Source organism: Porites lutea, chromosome 14 (assembly GCF_958299795.1).
Source record: "Porites lutea chromosome 14, jaPorLute2.1, whole genome shotgun sequence".
Lineage (NCBI taxonomy): Eukaryota > Metazoa > Cnidaria > Anthozoa > Scleractinia > Poritidae > Porites > Porites lutea.
In genome coordinates, this window is record NC_133214.1 from 5,583,805 (window position 1) to 5,600,706 (window position 16,902).

The following is a 16,902-nucleotide window of genomic DNA, read 5'->3' on the forward strand; positions in this document are numbered from 1 at the left end:
AATCTTTCCTCTTATACATGCAACATTTTACGTGTGCATGCAGTGTCTTTTTTTGTGTGCAAACTAATGGCATAAGGCAACCTTTAAACAATCACACGAGGCCATTTTATTTCCAAGGTACAAAATACCGCGAGTAGCTTGAGTGGCAGGCATGATCCGGGCGCGCGCGTCGATTGCACGGATCACGCTTGCTACCCAGGTTACGCTGGGAAGGATAGTGCCTCCAAACATTTACCCAAATCACAAGGGATGTTAGTTTTTCGGTAGGGTACTGGAGGATCACCCGTAGCCTGACCTGCTAAAATGGGAAAACCACATCACGAGGGATTTGTTTACGGAGTTACCCAAAACATAGGGATACCCAAATTACGTTGGATTAGATCAAGAGATTTTTGTACTAAGGGACCTCAAGAATCCATCACTCATGTGAGACCTGGGTCACAGCGTGTTAGATGTTCAGGTTTTTTCATCCAATGAGAGCAGAGTAGAATTTCCAGTAATGGCGTATGAGATCAATGAATGTTCAGCCTAAGAGAGTTTACTGTGTTCATTTGTTCCAAGAAACGCTTAAGTAAGGGCCAATAAGGCTTCGACATCAACTCCCATCCTAGATTATGCAATCGTTTTTAAACAAATTGAATCCCGGGAAAAAGAAATCTTAGAATAAGGGAAACGCCTAAGTAACGCACTCTGACGTTTACTAAATATCAGCCGGCCGGGAGGGAGGGGGGGGGGGGGGAGGGGGTGGTGATTCCCATATAATAGGGACGGGAATGCTCGTCTGAAAATTAGAATTGAAGAGCTTCAGGAGACTGTACTTCAACAAAGTATGGTGGTGATTGGCTTTTTTATTTAGATATTTCTTTACGCACAGCCCTAAGAGAATGAACCCATCTTGCCCTAACTGATATCTGTATGGGAAAGATATTGGCTTTTCGTCCTGGCCTCTCTAAGTGAGATCAAAATTCGTAACTCCTACCCCTTAGCGAAACGACGAGCATCCCCTTTACTTTCATGTGGGGTCACCCCCCCCCCCCCCCCCGGGGACGCTGCAAAAGAAATGGGCTCCTGGTTAGTAACTCACCTAAGAAGTGCTTAGATATATTTTCGTATAAAACTTTCTACACTGAAAACGTACTCGACTGAACTGAAGAAAAGTTAACTTTGCTGTATCCGAAATGATGGTTCAAAACTCAATGATGCGTAATTTTTGTGCTCGTGCTGGCTATGCCGTGAAGTGTTTGCAGTAACAACCGACGATTTGATGGAAAACGCGCGACGCGACGAAAACGGCGTCCTCAGGTAACCGTAGTGAGTCTCACCCTGGTGCAGTTGACTGTTCATTAGCAGTGACTAATAACAGTCCAGTGTGGCGTCCCCAGGGTACCCATGGTGAGGCTTACCCTTGTATTAGCTGGTGCAGTTGACTGTTCACTAGCAGTGACTAATAACAGTCCAGTGTGACGTCTCCACGGTACCCATACTGGGCTTACCCTTGTATCACCTGGTGCAGTTGACTGTTCAGTAGCAGTGACTAATAACAGTCCAGTGTGACGTCCCCAGGGTACCCGTAGTGAGGCTTACCCTTGTATTATAATAACGGTCCAGTTTGTTTGGTGATATTACTCCGTTCTTCCCTTTTGTAAGCCGTTTCACTTAGGCAAGATACAGGCCTCCAAGTGCAGAGCAGTTTTATCAGTTTCTACGGAAATTCTAATTACTTGTAATGAACTCGCAAACAAATCGATATTGTATAATATGATGAACATGAGCGAATGAGCACGACCTTATGAACTGTTCATTAGCAGTGACTAATAACTGCTCAATGTATTTGTTAATACAGTAGAATCCCGGTAACTGGAACTCTGAAGGGAAACGAAAAGCGGTTCGAGTTAGCGGAGAACTCGAGTTATCGGGATAGATTTCAGTGAAATTTTGATCAAGGGAAAGGAAATTAGCTCAATTTAGCGGGGAATTTGAGTTATTCGAGTTCTGGAGGTTCTACTGTATTTCTGTGGTCGTACGTTTTGTTGATCTGTCTCGCTAGTACAGTACACACGCTTTCAAGTACCTGTATCTGTACTAAGTATCTGTAACAGTGTCAAGAAAATGTGGATTCCATGAACTGAAAAACAAAATGACATTGTACAATACGATGAACCTGCAGTTTAAACTGTACATAATTTACGTATATACGGTGACGTATTCATAATGCAACATTTTAAATAATGTAAGTTTTTTTCAAGTGATGCAGATGAGGTTATATTTTCTACCTGCAAGTTTATATTCACAAGAATGTAAAACTACTTTCTGAATTCCGATTCAGGTTCAGAGTAAATTTGTTGCCTGCACTGTTCATTAGCAGTGACTAATAAAAGTTCAGTGCATTTATTTTGATATTGATGCTGATTTACTTAGCTGTGACAATATTTAGAATGCATCTAGATCATTTCATAAAACTGAGAAACTTGCGCTGCAGTAGACACACAAAGCAGCATTGTGAAACTGAATACGCGCTTTAAACTATACGTCATTTATGTATACGCAGTAATGTATTTTTGCTAACAATATTAGTTATTGTAGCTGATGCAGATAAAGTTCTTCTATCTGCATTTTTAGTTAGTCTTATTTAAAAAAATTAAGGTCGCTATCTGGACTCAGATCTCTGTTTGGAAATTTGTTGCCTATGCTGTTCATTAGCAGTGACTAATAACAGTTCAGTGTGTTTACCCCGATTGTGCAATATACAGTAATTAATTTATAACAGTACCATGCAAATTTATCATAAAAAATAATCACTCTCTGGATTCAGATCCAGGTTTTAAGTAAATTTGTTGTATGAACTGTTCATTAGCAGTGACTAATAACAGTTAAGTGTGTTAAATGATATGACTCTGATCATTTTTTTTGTAAAAGTGACTAACTGAAGCAATATACACGCTTCCAAGTGAAGAGCAAGCTTCCTTTTCACTTATAACAAAAATGTAATTTCCATGAACTGACAAACAGATCAGGAGTGACGATACAAAGAACATGATCTTTCAACTGTTCATCATTACATACTATATAGAGATGTTTCATAATACAAGGATTTAGATTTCGTTTGTGTAAGCAATACAACTGTGATTATTCCTACCTGTCAGTTTACTGAATATTTTTTAAGTAATTAAGAATGCTTTTTGGATTCAAATCCAGGCTCAGAGTAGATTTGTTGGTGCACTGTTCATTAGCAGTACCTAATAACAGTTCAGTCTTTCAGCGAAATTAATCCGATCGTTCATTTTGTGATTATAGCTGATTCGCTAGCTGGGGTAATATTGATGCATTTAAATGCAGGGCAAGTTTTTCAGGTTATTTTCGCATTATACTGGACAGATTGTCGTGCCGACACCAAAAGCTCTCCGGTATATGTGACTTTCCACTTTAGAGATCCTGTCCGCGCGGCGCAGCATCGCTCTGTTACTGAAATCGCGCGAAAATCACCGTTCTTATGTGTGAACTAAAGTCCTATCCGGTATGGTTTGGTGCTGGCACAACAGCTATCCGGTAGAATGAGAACAGTGCCCGAGAAACATCCCTTGCTCAAAGGTGCAAGTTAACTGATAAATAATCAGCTCTGGAAATATGATGTACATCATTTAGGTATGTGTAGTGATGTATTTACTAAATTAGATTTAGTTTTATTGTTAACTGGGGTTAGTTTTTGCAGCTTATACAGATGAGATTTTCCCCATCTGCATTTTAAAATATTTTAAACATTTAAGATCGCTCTCTAGATTCAGTTCCAGGTCAGTTAATTTGTTGTATGTACTGTTCATTAGCAGTGACTAATAACATTTACTCTGACCGCACATTTTTTTACCTAAATTACAAAGAGAGCAGAATAGAGCGATTTAACCAGGTTCTACAAAAATAAAGATTCCCTGAACTGGCAGACAAACCAGCATTGTATAATACGGTGAACTTGCGGTTTAACACAGGTCACCAAAGCGTTGTATGAGAAATTGTATGGGAAACAAAACCTGGAATGAATACGTTAGATTAGACTACGAGCACTCCCTCTTTTTTCTTGGTCTATCGCGCAAAACGCGCGAGACGCGCAAATGACCACGCTTCGCCGCTCGACACTCGCGCGCGCGTGCACTCCTCACCCTAAATCTGAAGAAAAAGAGAGACTGCTCGCAGTCTAACGTTAGATAAACTATTAAAGAGAAGTAACTTTTCTTAATAAAGTAATAGTGGAGCTACATGGTGTTGTTTTTTCCTTGTCTGTTAGGTCTGCGCGTAAATTTAGAATGCACGATATAGAATATGGTAGGAGGCAGAGTGGCCGCGCTTTTAGAGCGCTGGACTTGTAATATTCGGATTCCCCAAGGCGAGTCCAATTCCGCCCTGACGCTTCCTAAATTTAATTCTTGGTAGTCCCAAATTTAAATCCTCGGCAATGCTTGTAAAATAACCATCTGGTTTGCCTTATACTAGTTGGGATTCTTAACGACTCCTTAACCACATTTTGGTTCCATTTGATTAGTTGTTTCATTATCCCTGTAAAGCCTCATAAGGGGAGAGGATAATGAATTTTTTTTAAAAAATCGGGCCAACAATTTTCACTTGATTCTGAATTGGTCGTTAAGTTTGCTCAGAGGGAAATAATAGGCGCCATTAATACGATACCTGCTTCGTTTCAACTCCTCGTTCTTAGGCCTAGGGCTTTTCCTAATCCCGTAAAATAGGATTGTGAATGTATTCGGCAGCACGAAGTATTCATTGAGGACAGTGTGTTTCCGTCTCCTACTCGATATGGCTCCGACATTATTCAGTACATGGTCATCTGAGCTGCTCGAAGGTCTAGCAGTTTTTAATAGCTTCCACTTCAGTTGAGAACTTGATTATTATATATTGGTCAGTCCCTGGGAATGGAAACAGCTAGCGACGCCCGCCCTGCAGTACAGCGCTCTACCGACTGAGCTAGTTTTGCCGCGGTTAAAAAAATAGGTTTTAAAAAGTAATTATAGCGCTGAATGTTTTGTAGGTAATTTGTGAAGAAAAATAAGAGGGCCGTCTAGTACAACACAAGGAGAACCAGGACCCGATAAACTAGCCAATCATGTACTAAGCTATCATTTTAGGCATGAACGCGCGCCTCTCATTTGACTTCTTCACATGAATTGTGTTTTCTAAAGCTTTTCTAGCCTGCGTAGCCTGAGTATCAGGCGTTTCTGGGGGAAAATAAAAAAGTGAAAAAGAGAGAGAGCTGAAGGAGAGAAACTCTTCTCCCCCTCCCCCCTCCCCCATCTAAAATCTCCTCTCCCCTAGCCCCTTAGGAAGGCCTGATACTCTGGCTATAGCATGCGTGGCAAGCGGTTGAAAGGAAAAGGGGGTAAATGAAGGCGTGTAAAAACGCCTCAGCCGTTTCTGATTGCCTTTAATCCCCGTCATCCCCCGATGAATTCTTCATAACCAGCTGGTGCTGGTCACATTTGGGAGATGCTTAGATTATACCATTATAGAGCTTTTTCACATGGCGTCACATATCATGCTGGCCATTGCACGTGAGTAAAAACGCTCTATTAGCGGCACTTACGCAGGCACAAACAGATTTTTAAGCTGGATATTTGCAAGATTTGAAGTTTGAATATTTGTCATCAAACTTAAAGTATGGGGCAAATTTGTTTAAGCATGCTTTTAATTTATTCTTTTGTTTACTTGTTCATTGCCTTGCCGTCAGGATCTGTTTGCCGTTTGATATTTTATACAAATTGTTTTTGTACTGATCCAGGTCTACGACAACTGTGAAATCCGGAAACACTCAACGGTTTGTCGCTGTGGAACTGATGCTATTTAATAAAAGGAACCCACGTTTGCACTCCCAAAACTGCTAAGGAACAAGCAAATGTTCAGAAGAAACATTATACTGAGATAAAGATGTTAATAACCGGGAGATATTTAAATGAACAATAACATAATTATCGAATTCGGGTTTCGCATGATATGAGGAATTATGCAGTTAGAGGAGGGTGTTATCCACCTGGGCCCGGTTCCTAGAATGATGGTTAAGTTTAACCCAGGATTAAGCGAAATTTTAAGCACGGTTTTCTTGCTAAGAGAATGTAACTCAAGCTTACAAAATACTGTTAAGCCTTTACTTTGAGGCACGGTAACGATTTGCACAAAATGTTACTCTAAGCAATGCATAGGAAAGTAAATACAACAAGTGGAACAAAATCTAAGGGGAGGGTGCAGGGGGTGCGCACCTCCCCCCCCCCCGGGTTTTCTAATACAACTGGTATTCTGCAAAAAAATTTGTGGTTTATTGGTGTTGAAGTAGAGCAAGAGACGAGTGCACTCCCTCCTAAAAAAAATCCTGGATCCGCGCCTGTCCCGGATTAGCTCTTATCGGCCTCTCAGGAAACGGGCCCCAGGGCCGAAGGTAATACTAGCAATGAAGATGAGGCGGAGTTAATTGGGACATTCCTGAGCGTCGCGAATCGTTAATTTGGCGCTCCACCCAAGTAGTCAGAAGTTTCATGTCAGGCTCATCAAATTGCCAACTTGAATCTGAAGTTTGCTGTAAACGTGATGCTAAAAATCTTCCTTACTTGACCTATCGCGTGGGTCACGAGGTTCGAGCGGCGGGAATGTGATCGCGCGTGGGCTAACATGCACAGCGGCTGAATAATTACTGCCATGCGCTTTTTGAAGTACTGCACGCGAGCGCTGTCTAGTACGCGGAAGATTACGCGGAAGTGTTCGCGGAAGTGGTGAAATTTCTTGAAATTTCGACTCCCAGGAGTTAAATAGTTTTATGTAATCCAGGCAATCATGGGTTGAATTTATTTTCTTATCTAGCATTTCATTATGTGGCCTGTAGGCAAAGAAACTAAGATTGGCTGCGCTCTGCTTAAACATTGTCCTTTTCAATTTTTTGGCATTCTTTTCGATTCATCTAAAGCAACCTCGAAAAGGTGAGCGAACGGATACGTACTCTTGCATTGATCTGCACATATAATGCGCATTCCAAATACTTGTTTGCATAATGTTTTCATCGTTAGCTGTAGCGTTCTTTTGTTTTGTTTTTCCTCGGTGGAAAAAAGATGAATACAGGAGAAGCAACAGATGTGTGAAATCCTACTACTAAGAAACCTTTACCAACATGATCTGAAGAGGACGGCAAGATAAAATTCACTTTACAGGTATGTGTTATATGACACTTTCAGTCAGTGGGATTTTTATTTCACTTTGGTGAATCATGTTCACTTTGCAGTTCATGACAAATAAATTTCTGGTCATCTTTCACACAACTTCATCAACTGCACATTACAATGTTTATATAGGACTGTGTATTTGCTTTGCATTTAATTTGGTTTCTAGTTTTGTGCTGTGTTTTTTCTAATTGTTGGTAATATTTTTTTAAAATTAATTTTGTTCACCAGCTCCTGAAAGGTCATTTCAATTTACTATCATGCAAACAAGAAAGAGAAAGTTAAAAGTGGTTGCAGACTCAGCTGAAAAAGGTAATTTCACCCAGTTTAGGCTAAAAATAATGAATACATGTCCCTCCAAGCCCCGTTGTCAAATATATTCCCCACCAACCCACTACTTCGTACCAAATAATATGGTATATAGTGCATATATTCTCTACAAATATACCAGAATGACAAAATACACGCTCATAGCCTGCGAGCAGACTCCTGTGTTGGGAAAGAAATGGATATAATGGGACAGAAAATAATCCTGGCAAGGCTTGAATTAACGGCCGGTCAACGGACAATGTGCCGTCAAAAATAGGTTTTGTCCAGTCAAATCCTTAGATGGCCTGACATTTTGTGCGCTCTTGTATGCTTGTAATGTACAGTGTAATTCAGACCTTCACTTTTTTTAAATACGATTGGTCAAGATTGGACATAAATTGAAGTTTGTGGAGGAAAAAAAGTGGGGGGGGGGAGAGAGAAAAAGACGACCCGACCGGATCAAGAACTTTTATAACATAAACTATTCATAACACAGGGCCTCTGATAGGTCACTGAAAAAAAGTCAAATTTCGTTGGATTTTCAGAGACAAATTCACAGAAAAAATGGCTGATTTTGCAGGAATTTTGCTGAAAAATTTGGGACAAATTTCGCCAGAATATGATCGGTAAAAAAGCCCATTTCGCGGAAATTTCCTGCAAATTTAGCTGGAAAGCGATTCGTTTTGCGCTGTTTTCATGAACGTTCTTAATGAAACAAAACAGCAATTTTTTATTGTTTTCTTTTTTTTGGGGGGGGGGGGGGGGAATGATGAGCGTTAGCCTGTGCAATAACAACAACAACAAAAGAAATATCGACTTCTTATAAATATAAATGTTGCCTTTTTAAAACCACTGATTTTGTGCTTGAATCCCCCGCTTGCTTTGCAATCTCATTTGGTCTTGGTATTGTCTAGCACAAGGTTTTTTTTTAATCAGAGATCATCATTTGCTTTTTTAACAACAGTGAGCTCAGCTGAATGCGCCAATGGCAAAGCTTTTTATATCACGCACTGGCCAGTGCCCAGTTTTTCCGATAATAATCTAACAACCCCTGGTTATAAGATTTGAGACGTTTTCTCGCTGCAGTGATGAAGTTTCAAGTTGAATTTGCAAGTTTATGGCAAAAACAGCCCCATTAGCCAAAAGAAGTCTCAAATATGTTGAACTGACATGTATTTGGTAAGATTTCTACCGAATTTTACGGATTTACCTGAATTTCATGGCTCTGCGACCACATGAAATTTCTGAAGCTCTGCGCAGCAGTGGTTTTTCATTTTCCAGGAGTTGCGAGTTAAAAACTTATTGCTTTGTCCTCTATAAAGTCGTAACTGCAAATTCAGGAGAGTGTGTGTAGTGTTGGAAAGTATTTTTAATAGTCCGAATGTATTTTACTGTAAAGTGCAATCAGATAATCCTAGGTGAAAGACATTTGTCCGGCCAAAAACGGGTTGTTTCTGAGCAAAAATAGGTTTGACCGGACAACTTGACTGGCGCCAGCCGGGAAATTATTTCAAGCCCTGCCTGGAGTGAAGCAAGTCAAGTAAGGGGCTGGGGAAGGGGGAAGAGGGGCAGAGTCTTGAGGCATGTCTGTGATGCAGCCGAATGAGACAATTCTGGTATCATGCTTTGATTGGTCAATTGTCTTAACATGAACAGATGTACAGTATTGTTGTCAGATTTCTCTTCACTTGGTTGTTGTCAGCGGTGATAGTCCCAAATATTTCACTTTTCCAAAGGTCTCACTGGTTGGTGATCTGAGGGTAGCAGAACATTTTGTCTTTGAATAAAGACTTTCTTTCTAAAAAGAGACACCAGCCTATAAAGTGATGCTTTAGCTTGGTCCATTTTTAGTGGCCCATTATTGCATCAGCTTGCAATTTTAATTAAGACAGGAGCCATAGTTCAACAACTTGTTTGACACAAGAAAGGCACCAGATACACTCTATCTTTTATTATTTGCTAGCCCAAGCCGTTTATAGATTGTAGCTTATCATGGCCTTTCCATATCCATATTAGAAGTGTTAATTTTGATATGAATGGTGTGGTTCCAGAAAATATCCAGACCTCCACCACAGAGGGAATTGGAAATTCCAGGGGGGTGGGGGGGTCAGAGGCCCAGGAATTCCAGAGGGGAGTGGGGTTGGACAATAAAATCACTTTCTGGGGTAAATATCATTTCGTTTTCAACCTGAGTTTGAACATTGCTTCTTACTGAAGTGGTAGATCATTTTTAGGACATAAATAACTTGAAATTTATCATTTAATATTGTTCCTTTTGATCTTAACTAGGTTTCCTTTCTTCCAAAAGCGTTTTGGATGTAATTTCAAAGGAATTAGACCGACTGCAACTCGTTTTATCGCATGCTCGTACATTCAGCCACCATTACTCGTTACCAGTCTCCCTTAAGACATCAACGCATGCAACACATCACGTTGCATCAGTCGATTGATGGAAGAACAGTAGAGTGGCAATTTTACTTCACGAATTACAAACTATACATAATTTGTAACCATTTTAGAATGTAGAGTTTTTATTCTCCTTTTCATTTTCCCTTAATTTTATGGTTGAAGATGTGACATGTTCATGATCGAATTCTCGCTCGCTGAAATGGTCAACTGAAGTGGTGTTGATTTCAGCAAACATTACGGCCATTGCGCATAACGTCGCGTCAGTCGATCGGAAAACAGTAAATTGAACTTGGTTTCCCTTCAAGATACACGGGGTATTGATTGTTATCATTTCAAAAGTCTGAGTTTCTATTCTTCTCTTTGTTTTGCCGTAATTTTGTGATTGAAAGTTTGACTTGTTCACCATATATTCCCGCACGAAATGGCGTTAATTCTATCAACATTACGCCCATGAAGACAAATAACAAATCTTAAGCTTGCTCTCATCAAGGTAAATTCATAAATACAACCAACTTATAACTTTATCTATTTCATTTAAAGTTAGGGATGAGGAAAACCTGCAGATTAGGTTACTTTGTGGTGGTGGAGGATGTTTTAATGTTGCGAGATCACTCAAATAAATGGAAACAGAAGCATACAATCTTCTGATGGAAACCATTAAGTACTAACCATAAAATGTCTCATTCTTTTACTTTAATAGTCTTTCTTCGTGAAAATGAACTTTTCCAGAGGGGTTGGGGGGTCTTTGTCACACTTGTGGAAATTCCGGAGGGGTGGGGGGGCCATCAGTTCCCTGCAAAAATGGAAAATCCAGGGGGGTGGGGGGTCCTAAGCGAAATTCTCTCCGTGGTGGGGGTCTGGATATTTTCTGGAACTGCACATTCTTATAAAAGGAAAAAAAGAGTGTATCTTTGAATAATGTCCACGCAGTAATTAATCGCTATTCATGTCTTTCACATTCTTCCAATGATATACCCTTCTGGCCCCAGTTGTTCAAACATTGGATAGCGCTATCCACCAGATAAATCACTATCCAGCGGATAGCGTAATTTAATGTAGCTTATCTGCTGGATAGTGATTTATCGGGTGGATAGTGCTATCCAACATTTGAACAACTGAGTCCTGATGTCCAAGGTGAAAAAAAGAGCATGAAAGTGTATTGAAATTAAAGCGACAGGCACTCTGTACACTCCCTTGTAGAAATTCAGTACATTTAAAGTATACTTTATATAGGTGATAAACACTTTAAAAAGTATACTTCATTTGTACTTAAAGTATACTTTAAGTATACTTACCAGAAGTATACTTAAAGTACACAACTTTTTGACACCTTAAAAGTATACTTAAAGTATACTTAAATGAAAGTATACTTGAAGTATACGTAATGGGAAGTATACTTCAAGTATACTTAAAGTATACTTAAAGTATACTCAATGCAATATGTTTATCAATCACTGAGACAGTACATCAGACTTGGATCAATTATATTGTAAAATCATTTATTGATATAACAAAAAAAACTACCCTTAACTTAAAGCAATACAAATGTACTAAGAAATTACAAAAAATATATATAGCAAATCTTGTTGGAATAGGTTTCCACAACATAAAAATATACATTTTCTATTCCTATCAAAGGAACTCACTGCATTTGATTACCATAATATATTATTCTTCTTGATTTTAGTAATATTTTTATTGACAATGAGATCATTTCAAGGAAGGTGCATGTATATTAACAGGTTTCTTTCTGAACTTTCTTTAACTTACTTGTACTTAATAATTATTGCTTAGAACCATCACACAATATTCTTCTTAATTTTAGTAAATGTTTAACATAGACAAGAATGATTAGATCTGTACTCTTTGGCTACAAAGTAAATTGTGCCATTACCTTATTAAAGAAATATGTCTACCTATTACGTACAAAAACTGGAACGAAATGCGATCTAACGAAAACAAGACTTGGGTTTTGTATTTTGAATTTACACTGCACTTTAGGCGAAGTAAACAAGCTTTCACTTTGTAAACCTTAAGGCTTAACTCGTGTGTCATTTGCAAATGACTCGCAAAGAAGAATCGATATATATTGAAACGACTGGAACCGATACATTTTTCACCCCAAAACTTACTTGTATCGTCAAAATTCAGTCATGGTGTACTTCTTTTGTTTTCTTTTCAAGTTCCACTCATATTGTACTCGAATTGTGAAGATAAATTAAAGGCAATATTCCAAGCGTATAAATATCTTGAAGACACTCTCGGCAAAGCTCAACGAACGTTCCTTCGAATCTGTATCGCCCGCCAAAACCATATATGGAAGTTAGGTATGCTGTAAATGATTCATACATGACCGTATTAGGAAATCCACAAGATCCCGTATATGTTCCGACGGTACTGGAAGTCAGCGGTAATTCAATACCTTCATATATACATTTCTTTCCTCGAACGTCAAGATGTCCGACGATGAGCGATGGTTTTGCTTTGAGTTCTCGTTCTATTTCTTAAGGTCCTCTTAAAAAAGGAGGTAAAACGACGCGGGCCTTAATTACATCCAGTATCTTTTACTGCCAAATGCAAAAATTCCACAAAAGACGTTAAAGAAATGACTAGAATGAAACTGTGCGACTTTGCCATTTCGCCCAGGGATCGGCGGATGATCTCCTTACGATCGAAGGAAGTCGACTGAACAGCTAATGTGTGCCCTGTGTATCTAGAAACCTGTTATATACTTCACTACTCTGAAGAAATCTTTACATGATCTCAACTGTGTCCTTAACAGAAGAAAACTGATTTGATCTGAATAGTATTTTGAAGTTAAATTATACTTAAAGCATACTTTTAGTATACTTTTGTCGTGTAGTGATTTCAAGATCCGGACAAACCTTCTTAGATCCTCAGATCAGAATGTGTCTTTCAGTTTCAAAGTATACTTAAAGTACACTTTTCTTTGCGAAACTATTTTTCACAAGCACTGAAGTTTGAAGAAGTATACTTAAAGTATACTTAAGTATTTGAAGTATAAATGAAGTACATTTGCCAAATATACTTCATTTATACTTTTTTTCTGGAAGTACAAATGAGGTATACTTCAAATGTACTTTTTTTCTGAGAAGTACATATAAAGTATACTTAAAGTATACTTAATTTCTACAAGGGCTGCACTCTGATGTTCTCCCTGTGTTTGACTGCCTTACACTGCATTTCCCCTCTCCCACAAAATAAAAGACTCACAAGTTGACTTTCATGAGCATTCAAGCAATTATACATCCATACTGGCTGACGTTGGACAATTTAAGTGGCCTGTTGACTTTTCAATAACACTGACAATGACATTGTTGGAGGGCAGATCAGTGACATCAAAGGTTTATCGATCTCTAAGCTCTGCCACCCCTTTCCTCCTTAATTCGTCTTTCCTTACCCCCTCGTCCCATTATTTGCCATTTTTCCTGACCAAGGATCCTAGTCCCATAATTTTCACACAATCACTGGTGAATGACCCACTAATTTGAGATGTCACATTATTTTCTATACTGTAGTTACTGCCACTGTGCTTCAGAATAGACATGAACGTTAGTTAAAATACAACAGTGAAATTTGTTTTTGTACTGAAAGATACCTTCCATATTTCTTGTTTAATTGGCCTTTTGCACATCTCCCATAATACACCTTGTTTACCCGCCCTACCCCACCCCCCCCCCCCTCCCCCCCCAAAAAAAAAATTGCATAAGCATTGTCTGTTATTTCTCTTGGGATGACTGTAATACCCAGGAGAAATAAAAAACAAAGGTAACGTGCAAAGGTTTAGGGGCAAACAAGGTGTATAAAAATATGGAAAATGTGCAAATGGGGAATGTTGTGGTTTTATTTATTTGTTCAAGAACAAAGATGAATTTTATCTTTAGTGCCTAATTCTAAAAAATAAAGAATTTGTCCCCTGTAAACAAGAGCCTCCCTTTGAGTCCTTTTAATTGGTGTTCCACCCTTTCCAACCCCATAAAGTAAAGATTTAGCACCCAGGGCACCAATTCAATTACTGTTAATGCTTATCAATAAATATGTGCTACTGAAAAAAGCAGTTTTCTGGTTTAGTGTGTTAATAGATTTTATGTATACCATAACTGACTCCATAATGTGGGTTGAGTTTGTTGTTGGTTCTCTCCTTCTTTGCTCTGAGAGGTTTTTTTTATGGATACTTGAGTTTTCCCAACAATTCTAAATTCCAATTCAACATGGAATGTATGAGCACTTGCAAAGTGTTCATGAGCAAACAGATTACACTTACAGTCAAATGCCATTAATATGGACACTGAGGGGGTCATAGAAAGTACTCTGTATTAACGGGGTGTCCATTTTATTTAGCAGGTTAATTTTAAATTTGGAGAAAATGCAGGAGCTAGGGACAAGGCAAACTGTCCATAAATGATGAGGTGTTCATATCAAGGGGTGTCCATAAAGCAGGGTTTGACTGTAATTACATTAATTTATTATAATTATAATCCTTATTTAGTTAGTTTCTGTTTTTTTCTTGTACTAGGATCCAAGAAAATAAAATCTTCACAGGATTCAACAAACACGCCAGAGGATAGTGATGGTAAAACACCTAAGCTTACCATTGGTCTCCGATCTTCTTCAAAGAATGTTTCAAACATTTCAAAGAAGAAAAGAACCACAGTAAAAAGAAAGAATAACAAGAAAGGAGAGAAAGAAAGTACCCCAACAAGGAACATTGAGGACCCTCCTGAGCTTATTAAAGTTCTTCCATCCTTGGCTGATATTAAGGCAATTACCAAACCTTCAAAAGATGCTAATCTTCCTGTTGATGTTTTGTTACTTACAGTTACAAACTGTGAGTTCTTAGCTTGTTACAGTGAGCTAAAAAAACCCTACAAATGTTGGTTTGATGGTCTTGGCTATGTTTACTTTTCTGATGTGGGTGAAAGTCAAGAGGAGCTGAAAGTTGCGTTATTAAGATGTTACAGAAATGGTATTGGTCCTGGTGGTGCTCTTGTATCTATAAAGAATGCTGCCTCTGTGCTAAGACCCAAAGCAGTCATTTCAGTAGGAACATGTAGTGGTCTCAACCCTGCAAAGTCCAAGTTAGGAGATGTTGTTGTGTCTGCCAAATTAGCAACATATCCATCAAAGGTAGTGACCAGCAATCAAGAGCAGTCTACTGGTATGAGAAGTTATGTGAGCAAACGCTTCCTAGATGTCATTAAGAATTGTGCTGATGGCTGGCAAGCACCGTTGAAGAACCCTGAAGCTCAGCAAGTTCAAGTTTATACTGATGCTGAGTTTCTGAGTGGACCGGAACAAGTCAGAGCTGAATGGCGGTGTGATCAACTTGCTGAAACCAATCCTCAGGCAATGGCAATAGAAAATGAAGGAGAAGGTGAGTTGACTACTTATTTAAACTGTCAGTCTTTATTAGTATGTGCCTTTTTGTGTGTTTGTTTTGTTTTCGTTGTATACTAACAAACCTGGAAGAAATGGAAATGAGAAGCAACATTCTTTCTACAGCTGTATGTCAAAAAAAAAAGATGTAGGGAGGGGATGATGCATTTAATAATAATAATAATAATAATAATAGTAGTAGTAGTAATAATAATAATAATAATAATAATAATAATAATAATAATAGCAAAATCCCTGGCAACATCAACATACATGAACTCCAGAAAATAACTCTCCTTTGTACAGCCCACCTTCTCAAACGGGTCCTCTCCATCAAGTAGAAACCCTCTTTGCCTCCCAAAGTCCATGGTTTGGACTCAGATGTTGAGAAAGAATTCAGTCATAATTACACTAGTATATCTTATATAATAATAATAATAATAATAATAATTATAATAATAATAATAATAAGTAACACCTATATACAATGTAGTGCTAATAACGTCTAATAGGACAATTGCACGATGTCGTCATTTTACTACAACTACCAGAATCCTTCAGTTTTCTGTTTTCTTGTGCAAATTAAGGATATTGTTCTTTAAACCTCAGTGGAATTGACAAATTTAAATAAGAAAGCAAAGACGAAATGAATTCTGGTAGTTGTAGTCAAACATCGTCATCGTGAAAATGGCCTATTCCATAAAGTTCATTAGCACTTTACAATAAAATAATAATAGAATTATTAAGAAAACGAAGAATAAGTAAATCAAATTGGGTCATCCAGCAAACAGATTTGGAAGTCGATTTGGAATGAACACAAAAGTCAATTATTGAGTGCAGTTATTGGCCCTATATCTACAGATGTATGTTGTCATTGGTTTGATTTTATCCATGGGTTAAGTTTTATTTTTGGGCTGCCTGTGAGGGCAATGCCCAATCAAAAAATGGAGGCCACCACGACTCTGCACAGCAAAAAGACAAAATGGTGGACAGAACTCCCAGAAGGCTTTGCATATTCTATTCCTCCTTCATTGGGTCCAATTTTTGCAGGGAGGGGACAGGTCATTTTAGGTTATCTGGCAAACAGATTTGGAAGTCGATTTGAACGAACACAAAATTATTGCAGGGAGTTATTGGCCCTATATCTACACGGAATGATTCTCTAAATACAGTATTCAATGATGTTGTTAGCCTGTGCAAGAGCTGCAGAAACAATGCCCTCCCACGGTCCCTATGGGAAAAGCTTTAACTTGTTGCAGTTCTCTCCTTGCATGTGAAAAGTCTTTCTCCACAATTTAAAGAGGAGTTTGCTATTTGTAGATTGGGTTACTGTAAATGCAATATCCAACAGAAATGAAAATGAAACTTAATTTGCTTTGCAATTTTTAGGAAACATTATTACAATAATTATTGTAATAATTAAGCAAGACTATTAAAAGAAGTATTTAAAACATTGAAATTGGCCCTGTCACGTTTTATAAGCGTGGAAAGAAAGACAATTACTTTTGGAATTTCTAGTTAGATCAGATTAGTCAGGTTAGTACTGTCATGCTATATTTTTGGAAAAAGAGGGTGGGGGTGAGTT

General features: G+C 38.4%; 2 protein-coding genes across 3 annotated transcripts in view; both read left to right on the forward strand.

The window, feature by feature from the left end:
- LOC140924635 (NLR family CARD domain-containing protein 4-like) overlaps window positions 1-16,902 on the forward strand; it is a 388,290-nt gene that overhangs the window by 151,191 nt on the left and 220,197 nt on the right. The gene's annotated exons all lie outside the window — the stretch shown is intronic.
- LOC140925041 (NLR family CARD domain-containing protein 4-like) overlaps window positions 6,754-16,902 on the forward strand; it is a 150,789-nt gene continuing 140,640 nt past the window's right edge. The window contains exons 1-4 of the mRNA XM_073375001.1: window positions 6,754-6,965; window positions 7,095-7,193; window positions 7,434-7,514; window positions 14,458-15,315. Of these exons, the coding sequence (XP_073231102.1) occupies window positions 7,463-7,514; window positions 14,458-15,315 (910 nt within the window). The 5' untranslated portion in view covers window positions 6,754-6,965; window positions 7,095-7,193; window positions 7,434-7,462. The remainder of the gene's footprint in view (window positions 6,966-7,094; window positions 7,194-7,433; window positions 7,515-14,457; window positions 15,316-16,902) is intronic.